Source organism: Grampus griseus (genome assembly GCF_964374135.1).
Source record: "Grampus griseus genome assembly, chromosome: 9".
NCBI lineage: Eukaryota > Metazoa > Chordata > Mammalia > Artiodactyla > Delphinidae > Grampus > Grampus griseus.
Genome location: NC_139003.1, coordinates 80741039 through 80762128, shown reverse-complemented (window position 1 = coordinate 80762128; position 21090 = coordinate 80741039). Strand labels below are relative to the sequence as shown.

General features: G+C 35.0%; 1 protein-coding gene across 6 annotated transcripts in view; it reads right to left on the bottom strand.

Moving 5' to 3' along the window:
* The window catches only part of CACNA2D1 (calcium voltage-gated channel auxiliary subunit alpha2delta 1), a 512068-nt gene that overhangs the window by 83039 nt on the left and 407939 nt on the right, over positions 1 to 21090 (bottom strand). For all 6 annotated transcript variants that reach the window (XM_082661685.1, XM_082661687.1, XM_082661688.1 and 3 more), the window contains 2 exons: positions 13428 to 13586; positions 8487 to 8591 (listed from right to left, as the gene is read on the bottom strand). In XM_082661685.1, the coding sequence (XP_082517811.1) occupies positions 8487 to 8591; positions 13428 to 13586 (264 nt within the window). The remainder of the gene's footprint in view (positions 1 to 8486; positions 8592 to 13427; positions 13587 to 21090) is intronic.

Genomic DNA, 21090 nt, shown 5'->3' with positions numbered 1-21090 from the left:
TCATAATCTTTTTCTTTTATGTTACGCTGACTTGCTCAATGGAGATGAGCAAACTTTTTCAGGTAAATTAAAGTTTGTATAATACATTTAAACCATTTATGTGCTGTATTATTCCTAGAGAATGAAAATAACTCATAATTATTGACTCATGCTTAGTTATATAAGAATATTCACAAAATAAATTGTAATTTGAGAGTGTATTTAATGAAATTAAACTTAAAACAATTAAAAATCTGTCTCTATTATTAGTTGCAAATTTATATAATTCGGCCTTCAGTTGGTTCAAAAATCATTTTTTCTCTGAACAGAACATTATAATTCCAAGATGTAAATTTGACATGTCAAGCCTGACCTACTTGATCAGAGAAAACTTTTAATTAACAGCAAATTGGGTTATTGATTGGTTTCTTACAATACACCACTGATTTATTCTTCAGTTCTAGACTTCCGCAACTCTGGTTTTTATTTTGTCTTGTTTGTTGAAGACTAACATACTTGTCTTCAATTAAGATTTTTCCAAAACCACAGGGTCAACCTATTTTTAAAAGCCATAGGAATTTCTTGTTTCCCAGCAGAACCCAGTTACTGGAAACTGTCACCTCAACAATTATCAGTTACCCAGAGTTCAAGTTTAATTTACAATAGGCAAATCTCCAAGGAATAATGGAAATGAGACTATGAAGAAAGAAAGCCAATAAAACTGAAATAAAAACTTCAGCTATCGACTCATGTTAGAAAAATGATGTCAGAAATGGGTTTTATTAATTTACTGTGCGTACTAAAATTTTTGGCACGAAGCCTATAAAAATACTAAATTGGACTGAATATTTTAGGAGAAAATTCTACAGTGGTTTCCATAATTCACAAGTGTACCAGAATCCAGAGCATTTAAAATAACCTACATCTCTAGTTTTATAACATTATGAAATAAATAAAAGTGTCCAAATGCACATTTCACACTTTATTTTATAAAGCCCAGTGATCTGAAAGGTTCTTACAAGCCTGCAAATATCTGATGGCTTAGTTTAATCCATCTTAGCCTCTTAAGGCTGTGAGAAATATGTCCCTTAGCAGTAAAGCCTTGCTATTCGACCAGAAGGAAAGATCCTGGGTGGGCAAATGATGACTGGCATGGCCACAAGGCTGCCCTGGAGAGAGACACACACACAACCAGACAGTGCATTCCATATGAGGTTATGAAATTTGGACTGTAGATCGTTTAAATGACTGACTTTGCCACTTAGTAGCTGTTTAACTTTCAACAAGTTCCTTAACGTCTCAAATTTTGGTTTTATTTCCAAAATGCGGATGATGTTGATGGTAAGAAACATCTTTTGTCATATGGTTATTACAATTGTGAATGAAGTAATATATGAAAATCTTTTGTATTATATGGAAAATAATAAGCACAATAAATATTATCTATGGTAATAAAGATGACCATGATGATGATGATGACTACAATGTCTCCTACCGTCAAGCTATCAGAATTCAATGAGGAAACATTTTCCATTAGTGGGATACTAGGCTTTCGTGCCTTAAAAAGAACATAAAATAACTTGAAGTAACACCTTCCCAAAGGAACAAATTTGGCTTGCTTTATTGCATTTAGCAATAAACTCCAAAGAAAATGAGCCAATACTGTCTAAATGCCATTGTGTCCATATAAGATATATCATGGAATTGCCCAGGGTCTGACAAACGCAAGAATTTCACAAGTGACCTTTGAATTAGTCTGAGTAAAACACACAAAGCAACTTTAAAAAAGGAAAACAAAATGCAGTAGGTTTTGCCTACGTGATCTTACAGCACCAAGCAGATATTTCTCTCACATTTCTTGCATGTGCGTACGTAACACAGATACATGCCTCAGGATTATGTTGGTCTTTAAAATTTTTAACAATTATAATGAATCACCCTTGCATTATCAGATTATAAGGAAGTAATTTTGGGTTTCCCTTCCCTCTGCATACATTTATAGTACTTGACACAGGAGCAATAAGCTATGGACGCATTTCATTTCCAAGCAGTTATAGCTCTGCAAACACTATTGTCAGCAGAGGTCAGGAAATAAGCAACATACTGATTTATTTCAGGTGTTCTTCTTGGGTAATGCTAAATACTTCACTGACACTAATTATGAGAATACTCATGAAAAACTATGTGTTGGACTGGTGAGGGTGAATGGAGAGGTGCCGTCAATACAATTGTTTTTTATATAAACTTAAGCCCTCCCTACTTACTTATAAAATGACATATCCAAGGTGGAACATACATTTTACTCTACATTCCACTTATAAGGAAAAAATTGTTTTAAATTATTTGCTTTTAAAAGAGCAAAGCTATTGAGTTTTTTAACATTTACGAATGTTTTATAATTTATCTTCGAGCTTATTTATTGCATATTTATATTTATTTATGCTGGGCATCCTCAGTAAATATACTTAGCAACCGCTGTGCGTCAAGCCCTTGCTAGCCTCTAAGGAGTCAATGGTAGGTTTACAAACTAACACAACCCCTAGTTCATGGAGCTTTTAATAGAGGAGAGTTCAAGATAACAGGTGAATAAATACATAATTAAAATAATAAAAAATGGTAATCTGGGAGAAAGAAAACAAAGAGGAAAGATGGTGCTGAAATAGAGAACGGTAAAGAAGGTGTGTGGGGAAAGGACACCACACTAGAAAGACTGAGCAGGGAAGACCTCTGCGCAGAGATACGTGGCAAGCAGAATTCTCAATCTGAGAAGAAGGCAGCCACAGAAAAAGCAGAACAGAGTGCCTCTCCTGGTAGAATGATTTCACACAAACCAAAGGCAATCCCAATTTTAGGTGGCACAATTCTACCTAGAAATTATTTCGAGAGCATTTTTTGCACTCTATGGCTTACGTCTTGCAATGTATTTTGTGCTTAATATAATACTTATTCTCATTTTTCATTAGATTTGTTTTAGCTACTAAATTAAGGACTCTGTAAAATGTATTACTCAGACCTGAAGAGAATGTACCTGATAATATTTTCCTTAGTTTAGACAATGAATTATCAACATTAATTTTATTCTAAGAAAGCAAATGTAAATAAATCTGTCAGAGAGAAGGACACATACACACATGCACATGCACGTACACACACGCATTTTAAATTGATCATCTCTCTACTGGGCCAGTGTTACTTGTAATTATTGTTTACAGCTATACCGTAAGTCCAGCATAAATAATATATTTGGTTTTTAGAACACAGGTACAGTTCCTAATCTAAAGCTGAAAAATCTTTGGGAAACTGTTGAAAGTGCCAAAATACACGAAATGAAACTTTTCAGAAGCAGTGTATTTGTTAAACAGTATTAAATATTCTACAAGTCTGAATGCCCTTCATTATCACATGTTTGGACATTCTTTCCAAAGGCTTCATTCTTTCCTGATGGAGAAGCCAGGCAGCGACAATTGAGAAGGCAATGAATTATTTGCCATGAATTATTTTCCCTACCATCTGTTGAAAAAGTAATTGACAGTTTTCACTCTTATTGTATAAAACACATATGCAGATTCAGCCATTTGTGATTTGATTTAGATTTTTGTAGCCTATAAATTATTTCTATTTTGGATCTGACAACAAAATAGAAAAGACTGCCAATCATTTTTTAAAGAATTAAAAAAAATAATGAATCTATTGTCAGGCAATTATAACTTTAGCTATGCATTCTTTATTTTAAAAATTATTCCACATCTATCATGTTTTTTTCCAATTTGTTCTTCTCTTTCGATTTACTAGTTATTTTGAAATTTTCATTTTATAGATTTTGAATGCCTTTTTATTTTTGATTAATTCTGAGAATTAACCTAAGGGTCCGAGAACTATTTTCTAGCTGGCTAGACAATCTTAAGTGTGTACTGCTAACCAAAATCCCTTTGCTATTATACAGAAAATCAAATATTTTTAATTTTCCTAGGTCTGGGAATTATCTTTCAACTCTGTGTCTGGTTTTACTTTCCTTTATTCATTTGTTTGCACTCTATGATAGAGTTCATTTTGGTTTTGGCACCATTTTTAAGGAAGTCTCGTACACACGGGTGAGCCCTAAGGAATGGCATAGTTGCAGGTAAAGATTAGAAAGTGAATGCATTTTAATGTGGAACAGCTGTGTGAGGAGATTACCATGGACTCAGTTTTAAACTGTACCTATCTATAATCAGGTAGATTAATTCCCAAGAGTAATACATTTCAAAAGAACCCAAACATTTTGTTCTAATTCTTAAACCTTTTGGCCTCATTAAATTGTGCTGTATATCTGCAGCCTCATTCATCAGCTCTATGGATGTACCTCATCACACCTACCTGGGTTGCTCTGAATGATTTCTAATGTCATCTGGATGAAAAATGACTTTAAATGAATCATTCAGCAGCCACATTAATGTCAAGCAAGAGGCTTGGGGAGGAAGTAGGATTCAAAGAGTAGTTTTCAGATTCTTTTTCTTTAAAAGCGCTCCAAACTTTGTGACTTTGCAATTTTGATATTTTTAAGCTACAAGTGAACTTCTATCTTGAAAAGCATGCTTTAAAATAAAGTTATAATCGAATATAGAATTTTTAAATGTATTGAAAGTTTTTATTTTACTAACTCTATCAAATTCAGTTTTATACATCAGCCATTTGAAAGATAATGTGGCTAGTGAAGTTCTGAGTTGATAAACTTATTATGTAATATATGAATTTTGCAGGTAAAGAATTGGTCTGTCATACCCATACCCATCCTTAGATGACAAAGATAGACAATGATCTTCCATATCAGTGTCTGTGGCAGCAAATCTCTCAGACTGGGTGGATGAATGGAAGATATAGAGAAGTCTGAGTAAGGAGGGAAAGTTAGAATGGGTTTGACAATTCACCCAAAACCGTTTGAAGCCATGTTTGAAGATGGTGGAAAAAACCTCTCCTATACATATACACACTGTTTTTAGTAGGTACCTTTACACACTATTTGCACACATACACCCTTGGCATAAACAATTAACTATGTAAATGTTGTCTTGACAAAGTACAAATGCACTCAAAAATATAAGTGAATTAAAAGTGGTTGTCTGCCATCATCTATTTTCACTGTTAGTGGACACAGAACATACAAATACCAAGAGACAAATTTTGTGTTTAATGTGGTTTTCCCACATTAGGAAATTCAAAAAGCCACTGAACTTGAAGTAAAGTGCATATGAAATGTGGTACAATATTTCCAGAAATATAATTCCTACTTGTCCAATTCAGATATCTGTGCTCTGTATCTCTCTCAATCCCTCCTCTTTCAAGGTTCTCCTCTGTTTTATAACTATAAGATTTCTTGTCTGGGTATCCCTTTACTAACCTTAACATATAATAATGACTTGGCTCTTCCATCTTTAAAAAAACAAAATGTATGCATGCACATATGTGTGTGTGCACAGCTTCACCCAGAATTGACTGTCTTATTTTTTTCCTAGTATTTCTTAGCAAATTTGCAAAGATTTTAGAAAAACTAGTTTATGTTCAGATTTCTACGTCCTCATGCCTTAAGCACTTCTCAACTACCTGTCGGAATTTACTCACTGAACTTTACATAAGAGAGCTAAGCCAAAGTGACACACATGGTCCCTTGTTCCTGGAAATACGATGGACAGAAGGAATGTCCATTTAAAACAGATATAAATATGTGTGCATATATCTGTGTATGTAAGTACGTATACATGTATGAGTGTGTATCACAGAACTTTGCTACACCACTGAAATTAGACTCACATAAAAAATGTAGTACCTAATTCCAAGGACATCTTAACTTTTCTTAGCTAATCATACAGAAACTAAGGACTGACTACTTAATTTTCAAAGTTGCTTTGGAATTCACAAAAATTATATGTCCTTAGGATAACTGTGTGTCCTTAAAGCACAGCAACATTCATAGGCAAACAGCAGGATTGCTGAGTAAGATTAGATTCATCAGTTTTACAAAAATGAATTCAATATGAGTAATTTCTTATGTGGGTTAGCATGTTGCAAAATGTCTTTGTTTAAAACGTGGAGTTCCTATAAAAGGTGAAGGGGATGAGAAGTAGCGTTTCAAGATAACAATACTTAGATTGGACATTTTTAGGATATATACATAGAAAAATGATTTTCAACTAGTTAATTCTTCATATATTCAATCAACTGAACAATTTGTGAAAACAGAGGGTAGAATACAATTGTTTTCCTTATGGCATAAAACCTCTTACATTTTAAAAAAAGGAAAAACATAAACTTATGATATGCCTCCAAGACATATTATTGTGTTAATTCTATATACAAACAGAGTTTGGGGAGAGAAAGAAAAAAAGTTTAGATGAAAATTTCTTCTCTTTTTATACATTTAAATTCTTTTATTTAAACCTGTTGAAGTTTTCTTTTTACTCTTTGAAATCAGAATATATCTTAAGCACAAATTATGATATAGATTGTAACATTCATTGCCATATTTGTTTAAGAAACTCTTCCTTTTTGAAGACAAATATCCAGAGGGGAATGATATTCCTGCTGGTTGGTTCAGATGATATCAAAATTAAAGAAAAGTTTTATCTAAACTTATATTCATTAAAAAATGAAAAGTAGTGGGGCTTGCACTTATATACCTCTATCACAAAATAATAAAATATATTTGAAATTATGACTACAAGATGCTAAGAAGTCTCTTCCAAATTATCAGTGTATGATTAATTAGAATATTGAGATAAATGTATTATATTAATAGAGTTCAATTTGGGCTAAATTTATTTTATTACCTTTGAGTTCTCCAAAACATGGTAATGTTACATTATTGAGAATATTTAAATAAGTGAAATAGTCCTTACTCCAGGTTATGTTTTTTAATTATAAATTTGTTCTGTAACAGAAATCATGCTTCCAACTTTTGTTAGACATACTCAAGTTACTTATTGCCATGCATTGAGAACTATCTCTGAATCTGTGCTCTCTGCAGGATGATGAGAGTTCAAAGTTAAACAATACAAAGGCCCAGTCTTATAGGACCTTGTCATCTAGAGAGCGAACAGAGAAGAGATTTTGTGGGTAGAATACAGTGTGAGGGACGCGTAGGGCTGAATACACTGTGCTATATGGGATCAGAGCACGAGCCTGAAGTGGGAGAAAAGTGTCAGGAACATCCTTCAGGGGGTGATGATTGCCCAGGATTCTGAACAATGAGTAGCAGTTACTAAATAAAGTAAGTAATGCACACTACATCTTCGATTAACACATCTGTATCTTCCCATTACTTTTCATTCTACTGATGTTTTTGAAACAAATATTCACAAAATCAAGTTACCATTTGAAAATATTCAGTCTATTAACAGTTCAGTCCATTTATCAACTTTTTCAAAAGAACGGCTCTTCTGTATAATCAAAGTCACCAGGTGTTTTAAAAAAACTTAACCCTTGCATTAAACTTATTTCATATGACATTATACTTTAATAGCATATGCAATATCAAAGAGTTGAGTATTAAAAAATTTTGTGAATAATTTGAAGGTATGTGTATTGGGTTGGCCAAAAAGGTCACTCGGTTAATGAATATGTTGTTCAATAAAGTTCCTAGTGAAAATGAAAAATGTGTCTTTTATTTTTACTTAAAACTGAACAAACTTTTTGGCCAACCCAATATGTCTATGTTTTCAACTCCAATCATTTTTAAAGTACCTAAGGGTGTTTCAAAGTGTCCCAGATTTTTTCATCAATACTCTACCCCATTATTCACAATATTTTGCCTGCCAAAATATATAACATATATATTTACCTAAATGTATTAATATACATTTTTTTCTCTTTTTAATTCCTCACACACATATAAAACAATTCATTAGAGTTAATGACGAGTCACACCTCTCAAAATGGTAAAACTTTCAATTAAAAGCCAAGTAAACTGGCATTTTACCCTTAAGAGTCCCCTTGTGAAACATACAATTTCTGTTGAAATTTTGGAAACACAAGATATAGGTTATAATTTTTCATTACTTATTTATGGATCCTTAGCATTTTAAGAAACCAAGTTGAGAATCATTGTTCTTTTATAAAATATGGAGAGTCAGTCAGAAAATTGAAATAAGCTGATAGTAGCGGTGCTAGAAAAAATAGTTACATTTGATATTTTCCACACTATCAGTAGGTTCAGCCACATGGGTGAACTTTCAAAACAGGTCTTTCTACAATACTTTCCTCTGCAGTAGAACAAAGAAACAAATATATTCCTATATAGGCTTCTATAAGTTCAAATTATTTTATTAATGAATTAGTCATAAGGTACTTATGAATCTCACAGACGATATCTAACATTTAATTCAGTGATTAGCTTATAATCCATCTGTATGACTTTATAATCAGCACACTAATGTTTTAACCAAAAATGTCTTCCCTCACCACCCCCGCCTCTCTCTCTTTAAAAACCACCTAAATTACTATTAAATTTAAAACATTGGAAAAATTACACTCACTTTTTTGTCTTTGTTGTATTTGGTAAATATCTCCTGAGCTCTCTCTTCTCCTCCATCCGTGAACAACATGATAATCTTATTGCAGTTGGCTCTAGACACATTATACTGTTAAAAAAAAATGTATATCATTCATAATAAAAGGTAGGGAGTATAAAAGCAATATGGAAAGAGCATGCACAGGTTGCAAGTAATGACTGAAGTATCTGCTCAATAAGTCAATTCTAAGAACCAGTTCCTGGATCAAGCCAGGCCTACGCATCCCTACACAGGGGCTCTGCCTCATTCCCAACACCCACCACCCACGGGTCTCCCTTCCTTCAGGCTTCTGATCAAAGGTCACCTTACCAGTGAGGACTTTCCTGACAACTTTCCCCTCCCAGGCTGTATTTTTCTCCATAGCATTTCACATTTGTTTACATGTAGTATATATTTTATTTGTCTTTTTATTATTGGCTTCTCCCAATAGAATGTTAAATGCCAAAAGGGCATAAACTTGTGTCATTTTTGTTCAGTGTTGTTTCCTTGCCTAGATGAATGCCTAGCACATAATAACCTCTCAGTGGTTAATTAATAAATGGGTTTTAAATTAATTAATGGCCATGATGTCAATTGTATACCCCTATGATTTACACGAGAAACAAAGAAATAATATTAATAAAATGTGCATAGCTTTTCACATATATTTTCAATCTATTCACATTTGTTCCTCTCTTTCCTCCTTCATCTCACTTTATTCACTTTACATTTCTGAAATTGCAGTGTTGATCCCTAATGCCCAGTGCTCTTTCATATCTTTGTAAGTGTCGACAGCTACTTCCAGAATATTCTCCTATCTGCTCGCAAGCAGCCACATATATTCTAATCCTGAAAGACTCAATTCCAGTGGTAAATCCTTTCTTACACTTTCTTTAAGGTCCCCAAAGAGTTGGATTTAGGTAAACAATGGATTAGCATCAAAGGGCCATGAAAATACACAATTAATTTAGAAAGCTGTATTTCTTTGAGGTCTGAAATTATCATCTCAGCCTTTCTACTGTTGTGAAATGTGTTTGTGAAAGTGTTGAGAACAAAAGATTCACACTAATTTATGAATGCTCAGCTTCTTCGAAAATGTCAACCCTCTAGTTCAGCAATATTCAAAGGAGATACAATGTGAGCCTAATTTGTAATTTTAACCCTCTAATGGCCACATTAAAGAAAGTAAAAAGAAATATCTGAAATTCTAACATATTTAACTCAGTCGTTCAAAAATGTTATCAATTCCACATCAAATAATATAAAAGTTACTGAGATAATATACTCTTTTTCCTTTCATAATAAGTACTAAAATTTCAGTGTGTACTTGTAACACATTTCAGTTCAGACCAGGCACATTTCAAGTGCACAACACCCACTTGTGATCATGGTTATCACACTGGACAGCACAGTTTTGGTGTTTAAGTGACTAATACATTTTTTAAAAAATCACTAATTCTCCTATAGTATTTAAGCTTATTGAAGGTCCCTATTCCTATTTGTCAAAAAAGGAAATCCCATTTCCTGTGGAAAAGTTAATGAAGACAACATTTTGCTTTACTGATGAAAAGATCCTGTTTCATATATTCTTACCCCGTTGACTAGGCCATTAGACCATGCGGAGTTAAGGCTTTTAACCAAGCATTGTGAAAACTCAAGTATTAACTAATACAATTTATCACATTCAAGCACCATTCTTATTTTTGAAGATAATTATCTGAAAATTTGACCATACAAAAATTTACATATTTTATCATCAAAATAATTTTGTGAAAGGTGTTGAAGTCCCTCAAACTAAAATTAGTTTCTCTAATGACTTGTGTTTTCTATTTGCGTATGTAAAATGGGCAAAATAATATTTACCTAAAGGGCTGTCTCAGAAAAGTGATAAAATAACTAAAGTTTTTAGAACAGAACTTGGTTTCATTTTTTGAAGTAGTGGAGGTATTCTTATTATTATCACTAAATACAAGTATCAAAGTTACTTTTAGCACATCGAGTCTTGCTGATCATTCGTAAGACACCCACAAAAAGAGGAACGCAGAAATGTGTTTTCAACATCATTTTTCCTCAGGACTTGTGGGAAAGCAGAGTCTATCTCAGCAATTTTTCATTGGGTTTGCAGCTATCTAAAGAATCACACAGTCACAAGAAGTATACATAACTGGCTTGGAAGGAACTAAGCCAAGGAAAGAAATTGATTATGTCAATAAAAATACAACAGCTAGGGTTGGTAATTTATGTTAATATGGTATTTCATGACACACTGTCGTATCTCTGTGTGGCCAGTATATAGCACAGCATCTATCATATGCACTCAATAAAATTTTTTTGGAAAAATGCATCTCAATATATTTGTCAGTAGTTTATGAAATGCTAACTGAAGACTAATTCAAATCTTAACGTCTAATTCTGTTTGACACTTGATTCAGTGTATCTTAAGGGTAAACCTTGCCGGGACAAACAAAAGAGAAGGAATGGCATTGCATGATGAGAAAAAGACTAGAAGTGTCTGCAAGAGGTAACAGAACATGCTTCAGCTCAATAAGGCAAGCCATGGCATTTGGGAAAATTATTTTAAAATGAAGAATTGCAATATCTAAGCGACATGTGGAAAGCAAAACACACGAGATTTACTATTGAGGACATATTAAAAATCATTTACAAGTTTGGTAAAGGCAGTGGGAGAGGCCAATAGGAGTTAGATCATATTTTATCAGCAACTAATAATGAACGTGCGAGTTAACGTGGCCCCTCTACATGACTGCCTCTGAAATATTACATTAGGCTTGAGACTTATCATCATTTCACAACGGAAACCTGAATAGGAGGGAATGAGTGAGGCCAGTTAACAACACTAAGAGGAATAATTAAAATGCCAAGATCTAGAAAACTTGATTATTGACTCAAGAGAAAAAAGTTAACATAAAAACCTTTCACATTCCTTTACTACAGAAAGAATATATTCCACTCTAATGATCAATTATGCTTGAATTTCAAAGTTTTGAGTTTTCATTTTTTTATTAATAAACATACATTATTTAATAATCATATGCATTTTACCAAAGATAATTTCCCCTGAAAACTGCAGTGTGGAACTTCTTTGCTTTTCTAACTCCTTACTTGCTTATCTAATGGTATCTAAAAAAAATATCACTACCTCAAACTCTAAATAATAGAAAATTCTACTCTCACATTCCCTCTTTGTAGACTCCTGTGCCACCATCCCCCTAGTTTTCCAGTTCAGAGAACTTGGAATCACCCCCTCCCCCTCCCGGCAACCCCTCCTACCCACCCCATCAGGTCACTCGCCTTAACATCTCTGCACGTCTAGTCCAACACCAGGATTTCTACAATAGCTTCTTAACGTAGAACACTCGTCAGATGATGTCTTTCTCCTACCACAAACTTTTCATTTGCTCCTACACACTTCATTTAAAGACAGCTCATGGTCTTTCCATTTCCATCACCTCTCCCCTACTGCTTATGGCCCAGCCATACCAATCCACCTGCAATTCTTTCAATGAGCATGACACCCCATGCTTCTGTGCCTTTGTTGATGCTGTTCATTTTCTCTCCCTCACCACCTACCTAGATTCTGCTCATTCTTCAAAATCCTGTTTTCAAGAAAGTGCAACAATTTTCTGACCTCCTTTGGGTAAGTTGAGCCCCCTTCCCCAAGCTGCTCCGAGCAAACACACCGTGAACACCCTGTAACAGCACTAACATGTTATATGAGAAATGATTATTTAGCATGTTATGCTCGACCTTCTTGAGAGCAAATGGTTTTGTTTATGTCTGGAATTTCAGCAATAGCACTGTGACAGGATAAATTGTGAGGCACTCAATAAATATTGGCTGAATGAACAAATCAATGAGTCATCACCCAATCAGAGATCTTAAAAACTGTTTAGAAGATTTACTTCGGGAACAACGAAATCAAGTTTGCAGAAAAGTCCAAATATAAGGGCTTATTTAGTGACTCAGCAAATATGATAGGAATTATGTGCTGATTCTGTCCCAGCCACATGCTAGTTATTAATTAATTATAACACCAACTCAACAGCCTACAGTCTCATGTGCTTTTCTATGTGGTTTGCTATGTCCACCGATTCTGTGGACATTCTTTACACAACCCCAGTTAGGAAACCAAGGCAGAGAGATGTTAGGTCCATACTCTGAACCACTGCAATAATATTGCTTCAGAAGAGATACAAACCTGAATGATAGCTCCTGCTTTCAAATAGTTCAAATGAAACAGACAACATGGCCATTTGAAAATACTAGTCCGCAGTGTGAGATTCGTGTTATAATATTGTTATGATATGGGACGGGTAGTAGGTGTGCCAGAATTTAAAAGCCTAACTATAGACATCGATGATTCACTCAAGGGAATTTTCTCTTTGGAAGGAATTTCTGCTCTTCCTGTCTACCTTGATGTTAACCATTTGGACCTTTTTGTACATTTAGGAACAACCTGAAGATTCAAACTAGATGTTTAAAACTGAAATATTTCCAGAAACCATTTGATGACTGATAGCACAAGTTTCCAAATAAATACAGTACTAACTGAGATAAGACAAAAGAGATGATATTCTAAATGTGCCAACTAAGTTTCCAGTGCTTCTTCAAAATTAAATTAAGTAATTACCTTACAAATGTGTTTTTTTAAACAAAGTTTGAAAAAAGAGGGTAGAAGAAAAGATCTAAAAGAGAAAGAAAATCTACATTTTGTATACTTTCTGAATTTTGGATTTAAAAATAAAAAAAGTTCAAACATTTCTACTGCCGAGACACATCTGCTTTCTAAATGAATGACAAACAGAACTGTTATCTAACCCTACAGAGCTGTAACTACAAGGATATTGAAATTCAGATCCTACAATTCAATAATAAAAGACAAAAGGGGGTAGTATTAATACTTACATTAAGCAGCTGTTCAAAAGCAAAACTAAAGCCCTTTTTATAATCTGTGATTCCTTTCGCTGTGATATTATTCACTGCATCTTTCAGCACTTTCTTATTTCTTACATTTGCTTGGACAAGGTGCTGAAAACAGCTTACATCCTGGGCATTGCTGTTAAACTGCAAAAGATAAAAAGGTAAATGTATAAACCAACATTAAAATCAATCATGTAATTTTTACTGAATTTGTGTTATACTTCTCAATCCTTCTGCATTGCTTTCTCTTTCAAAAAGAAAAGTGAGTAGATTGGTAACAGAAGCGCACTAAAGATCAAACAGTAATTTTCATCCATGCCCCAACCCCTACTGTATTAGCCTGTCGCTTATTGACACTTTCCTGAACCTAGCTTGGTTTCCCTGATGATAAATTTGGGATTTGAGTTATGTGAGGTCCCTCCCAGCTCTCAAATTTTGAGCATTTAGATTACAAACAACAACAACAACAACAACACAAAACTCTCAACAAACAATGAAATATATTCAGAATGCAGAAATGATATGATGATGCCTGCACAGAATACAGGGAGAAACTGAGCATTTTACTCGCCTCGCATGAGGAAACGCTAAATGGAAAAGTGGTACACAGAAGGACAGGAACAGACGGTTAGTAAATTTGAAATTTGATGGTAGTCTTTCCATGGGGGTTGAAACAGGAAAGTAATCTGAAAGACTCAAGAACAACGAGTGGCCTTTCAAAACTATCACCCTAGAGGTTATATAGGGAAAGCAGTAGAATCACAGAGGCAAGAGAAAGGGCAAGCAGGTCATGGCAGACTTACTGCTGTGAGTGGTAAGGGCCTGAACAACAGAGTCTGTAGGAGGAGAAAACAAACTCCAATAATATCTGCCCCAGTTGAAAATTTAAGAATGATCACCAAAGTAATTTCAGCAACCGTATAAAAAGTATTCACACAGTTCACTGTATATTTCCAAAAAGATAAGAATAGGACTCCAGCAAGAAGATCAGGGCGCTAAAATGAATGGGATCATCCTATCATTTATTACCTCTGCTATGGGTACAAGCCCCTTAGGCTCCTGGGGCCTAGACTGTCACATCTGCAAAAGCAAAATGAGAATGATAATAAAAACATACTTGCTAAAAGGAAAGGGGCTGGCCAGATCAAATGTTGAAGATATTCTCAGATCAAAAGCACATAATGATTTTAACAGGTGGATCACAAGCCAAAATATATTTTTACATAAGTGATTATCTATTCTCATAAATATAATGCATCATTCTTTTTTCTCTGAAGATCCCTGAAACCTAGTGATAAGGTACACTGTACAATTCATCAATTCATTAAGCAAATATTCATTGGCGGCCTGCTATATGTCCGGAGTTGTGGTAGGTGAGAGCTCTGTGCCTTCAGACATGAGGTAAGTTATGCACACACACTTATATATGTATGTAAGCACTTATACGTGTTTACTTTGTGCTGCATTGACTATTTGCTCTACAAATATTAATCATTTCCTCTTTGAAAATGCGCTGCAAGTAAGTAGTATTATTATCCATGAGAAACCTTAAGCACAGTTAAATGACTTGTCCATAGTCACGTAACAAATAAGTAATAGAGAGTCAGGATTCAGACTAGCACTGTAGCAAGAGTCTGGGATTTTAACTACTCTGTCAGTGCCTCTCAATATACAATAAATCATGATGAGTTATGTAAAGCAATATAATCCTAATCTCTAAGAGATAATATCTGGAGAATGGGTTCTGATTCGGACTGTAAGCAGTTGGGGGGAAAATTCCCTAAGAAATGGCATTTCCTGTGATTCCACAGAAATGTTTCCTTGAAGACTATGGAGGAAGAACATTCCAGGCAGATAGAACAACATGTAAAAAGGCCCTGATGTGACAAAAAGAAAAGAAGCCTCTTAGGGAAACATAAAGATGGAGAGTTTAGCTCAGTTTCATATGAGGACTAATGACATGAAATGAGCTCAGGGACGGAGGCAGGGTCTAATGGAAATGCTAGACAATTAGGCATGTATTCTCTGTCGAACGGCCAGTCACAAAAGGTTTTAAGCCAAATGCAAAATAATTTAATCTAGAACTTTAACAGCTCGCCCTAGCTGCTGTTTAGGAATTGGATGTAAGGTGAGCAAAATTCAAAGGATGGAAAATAATTAGGAGGCTATTGCGGTAACCCAGCTGAACAGACAAAGTGGCTTTGTTATTCATGGAGATGGTCGAAAAGAGGGGTTCAAAACCTATTTTGGAGAAATAATCACTAGCTTGTGATGGTGCACTGGGTCTGCGTTGAGTAAGAAGAGAATTCTGACATGGGCATCTGTGTGGCCGGAGGAGGGACGGGTTCAGGGACACTTGAGGATTAGGGGAGAGAAGCACACAGTTCAAGCGCGGGTGAGATTTCAGTATGTGAGATACGTAAATGAAGATGTCAAGAAATAACGTTGAAAGCAAGAGGCTCAGAAGAAGTCTTGATTAATATAAAAAACACGGAAAGCTTCAGCAGAGAAATTTGGTTTAAAGCCATGTGATTAAAAGTGAAGCAGAGGAGGGGTCTCTGAGAAAACTGAGCAGGAGTAAGATTCCTTGGAGGCAGGAAAGAAGTCAGGAGACTGGACTGCCTTAGATGATGAGAGGAAAACAGTCTCAAGAAGAACACACTGCGGGACAGAGACAGGAAAGATGAGGACTTAAAAGCACCCACTGCACTCATCCCCGTTACACAGGCAGTGTCTGGAGGTCGGGGGTGCGGGTGGAACACAATGGAGCGCGCTGAACAACAATGGGAGGGATTAGCCCGTGCAGAGGCAAGTCTTCAGAGCACCTTGGCTGGGAGGCAGAGAATGAACAGGGTGGTCCCTGAAGGGGTGGACGGGGGTCAAGGAGAGGTTTCTTTTTTTTTTTTTAATTTTATTTATTTATTTATTTTTGGCTGTGTTGGGTCCTCATTGCTGCACGTGGTCTTTCTTTAGTTGCGATGAGTGGGGGCTACTCTTTGTTGCAGTGTGCAGGCTTCTCATTGCGGTGGCTTCTCTCGTTGCGGAGCACAGGCTCTAGGCGGGTGCACTTCAGTAGTTGGGGCACGCGCGCTCTAGAATGCAGGCTCAGCAGACGTGGCACACGGGCTTAGTTGCTCCGTGGCATGTGGGATCTTCCCAGAAGAGGGCTCGAACCCGTGTCCCCTGCATTGGCAGGCGGATTCTTAACCACTGAGCCACCAGGAAAGTGAAGGGTCACTAGAGCAAGAGAGGGTTTACCTTGAAGAGAGAAGGAAGAAAACGTTGCAGGCAACAGAACAGAGGTGAAAAACGAAGCTCTTGTGAAGATGGGGAAGGATGGGACACAAGATGCTCCTAGAGGAACAAGCCTGTAAGAAACCATGTATCCACTTCATTGTACTGGGAAAGAAGAGCGAGGGCTGAGTCCCGCCGCTGGGTGTACAGAGATTTGGTGTGGGGAAATGATATTATTGCCTGTGGCTTTTGTCTCCAGTGGACCATGAAGCAAGGTCATCGGGATAAAGTAAAACAGGAGGTGGAAGGTTTGGAGAGAGTATAGATAAAACAGGAAGTAAAATGTCTTGCAAAGATAAATACTGAATTCTCTCTCACTTTTACTTGGAACACTACTTTTGGGTACATCATATATATGAGAACAAAGCTCCAATATACTTGTTTTCAATAAAGTCAAACACTGAAAAGTCAGTATCTTCAGATCCAAATCCCACTGCCTCCCCCCCCCCATTATTTGATAATATGACACAATCTTATGCTACACATCCCGTTTTGAAAGCAAAAGAATATGAGAATTCCCGTGTTAGAAAGTAAAAAAATAAAGTAAAAATAAAAAATAGATTGCCAATATATTAACGGTAAAACATCTGACCTTAAAGAATCATTAGAAATGATTACAGGAAATGTTATTATGTGATTTAGTTAAATCATGAAACTTGATAAAATTACAAGTTATGCAGAAAATGAACACTGGATAATGTATTGCCCGGAGTCTTCTGGTTGGCCTTAACCTGCTTTTAACACAGAAGAGTGAAGCATCTCATTAAGTCACTTTAACACAAACTGATTAAATGTAAATTCAATTCATTAAATACAAATTCAGCGGTGTATAACAGAAATACTCCAATTATACTCATAACAAAACTCATAAATAATGCAGAGAAAGGAATAACTTACAAAGTGTAAGTCCCTATGGCAAACCTTATTCTCCAAGAAAGGAATGAGAAATGTGAAAAGTTCTGACTTAGGTAAGTATATATTTCACAGACATCTTAGACTCACTTGCTTTTAGAATAGAAAAAAAAAAAAAAAAGAACAGATTTACTTTCACGAACTGAAATTACTGTCTTTGGTGACATGTGTCCAGACTGTAATTTATAAACCACATATTTAATACATTAACCACCACTTAGGGCAAGAGTCTAATAATATAGCATTATAAAGCTTTGAAATACTACATGGTGACTGAAAATAGATTTAAGGGGTCCTGCTTTTGTAATCTCTTAAGAAAATACTTCTTTTAAATATGTATACTTAACTAATCCTACAGAGCCCCAAATCCAAACTACCGTCCTGCTCATTCCTTCCCAATTCTAGAAAATTCAACCAAGTGGGTCCCTTATCAGAAAGGCTGAGAAAAATCTCTGCTAGCACGCTGAGACGGGAAGGTGTGTGGGTTAATGTGAGCATCTGGGGTAGCAATGAGGAGGGATTTCTATCTCTGCCCCAGCATTTGCACATTCTTTTGTTTTCCTCTTCCACATACCCTGCTCCTTCCGCCTACAACACTTGTCCCACTTACCTCAACATTCTTTCCTTATAAAAGGCTTTCATGATCTTCCCTGACTAGGTCAAATCACCCCATTAAAAGTTTCATAGGCCTAGATATATCTTTTTTATGGAATACATCACAGTCATAATTCTATATTTCTCTGTATGATATCTTTATAGACTCTTTGACTGGATTAAAAGCCATGGCCAAAAAAGAAAATAGCCATCCCACCACTGTACTTGACATATTAATAGGTCTCCATATAATTGGTGTACAATAAACATACAAAATAAATATTTACTGAATGAATGTATGGAGTTTAAGATAATTAGAAGATAGTGCACAAATATTGATCAATAATTTAGCTAAAGGCTTCTAAGTATAGAACCTGTATTTTAGTTCTGCAATACCTTGTTAAATTTGTACGTTTATAAATATAAATACTCTGTCCAAAAAGACACTATTAAAATATCCAAATGAAGATGCATGCAGAACACCTAGCATGGAGCCCGGCACATAGTAAATGTTAAATCAACTGCAACTCTATTGTTTTAAAAATTACTTTAGTAAAAACATTAGTATACTTCATAAGAAATAAGAATAGATTCCTAGATTCATGAGAAAGATTCATATAAACAATATCAGCTTTAGTGACCCTTAAATAAGGCTCACTACTGGGATGGTACAAGTAGCCCTCAAACATTAGTTTAGTTCTTGAAACAGTCTCTGGGAATAACCATGAACAGTAAATTTCAATGCTTCCAATGAACCTTCCTATTAAATATCACAATCAAGTACACATATCAAATTAAAAGATAATTTAAGATCCAAACAAATTGTTAATTTCTCAAATGAAATAACTTAAACTCTTGGTTCTGTAAAGGCAAGGTCTATTTTTTGTTCTGATGTCCTGTGCTGAATAAGAAATCATCCACAAAATATTTCTGAGAGAGGACACTCTGCTGCTCATTGGATTAACCTGGGATACAAACGATGAAATGCTGACATTGGCTTGATATACGCAAGTCAAAGAGGCATCAAGTTCCTGAAAAGCAACCTTGTCTAGAAATGGCACCTATAATACACCTTCATAGAGTACCAAGGCTCCCACTGAAGAGGTTGGTGGGCTTAAGTAGTTTTCCCCTAGACTGTTGAAGAATTAAAGGCAAAATAAATCCAAAGGTGATATTCTTCCACTTGGAACTGCAGAGAGAAAGTGGCCCATTTAATCTTTGTCTGACCATTCAGTATGTCCTTAATTTCCACCCCCTCACCTCATCCATGTATTTCAAACTCTTTTTTTTTGCCATGAAAAAGAAATACAGTGTGAAATTATGGGCTCCCGCTGTGTAGATGATCAGCAAAAACAACTCAAATTCAGACTGACCTGCTTTGGAACATGGGATTTTTTAAAATTATAAAATATAAGTAAACTACTTTACATAATTAACTACTGTAAATAATTTATATAACAAATTTATATTATATAAAGTAATTTACATGGATAAACTAAGTTAAATAAACTGCAAACAATTCTGCATATCAGGCAGTAGTTACAAATTGTGGTATCAGAAGCGATCTACATTTTGGACACCAGATGGCAATGAAGGAAAGTAAAAGGCAAGTGGACAGAGGCTGTGATCTTAAAAATCTTGGTTGTTTTATTCCTACTAAAATACTTGTTATTTATTTTTATTTTCCCATTTTTCATAGGAAACCAGGAAATATTATAAAGAAACAAAATGGTTATTCTAAAATCCAGAGAAAGTAGCTTATAGCATTTACCCACATGCATTTGTACATATTCCTAGTTAAGAATGATTTTAAGGTTTTATCTATTGCCAAATTACTTTCCAGATATATTGCACCAATTTAAATATGTGTGAGAGTCTCACTGCACTCTCAGACACACTACATTTTTATTTGCTAAACTGTAATTTAAAATAATATTTCAATATTCAATAATTACTTGAATTCCTCAGTGGTTAATGAAGTGAAAGTTTTTCTCACATATTGTCATATAAACCTGTGAATTTTAAGTCCTATTTTTTTCCAGTTTGTTGCTTACCTTCTAATTTTAACTTTTGATCCTGTTATTTATGATTTCTAAAAATATTTTTATGCTTAGAAAACCATCCATTATTCAGGTAAATAAACATCTACAGTTTCTACAAATATTTGATGGTTTTGTTTGCTTATTTTACATTTTGGTGTTTAGTCATGGTGGAAATTATTTTCCCCAATAGTATGAGGGGACAATTAGATTAAGCAATTTTTTTTTCAAATAGCCAATTTTCCCTTTTATTGAGTAATTATTGGTTCCTGATCCACTGTGTATAATAAGATTATGGATACATTTCTTTTACTATTTGGATACACATTCCGTTTCTGTTCCCATTATTTCACCAGCTTCTTACTTTTTAATGTTAATAATAAAAATATTAGCTAACGTGTACGGAAAATCACAGCTATGCCTATCTAAGAACATCACATGTATTAATTCACTTAACCTTGACCAAGCTTAAAGTCTTAGCTGTAATATGGTTTCCATTATACAGTTGAGGAAATGAGGCTTAGAGTGTCAAGGAAAGTGTTCAGAGTCACTCAACAACCAAGGTCAGGACTCTACTTCAAACCCAAACCCCTGAAACTCTTCTCCATGGTGTCTAATCACTTTTAATTCATGCCAGAAGAATAAGCTGCCATACTCTGTCACGCTACTTTTTCCACCACTATTTTCCTACTTAACTTCAGAACTATCTTTTGTCAAATTAAAACCACATTTACCAATAATTTTGGGACAAACTGGTATCTTCACATGAGTCAGCTTTTCATTCCAGGAAGAATTATTCATCAATTCCA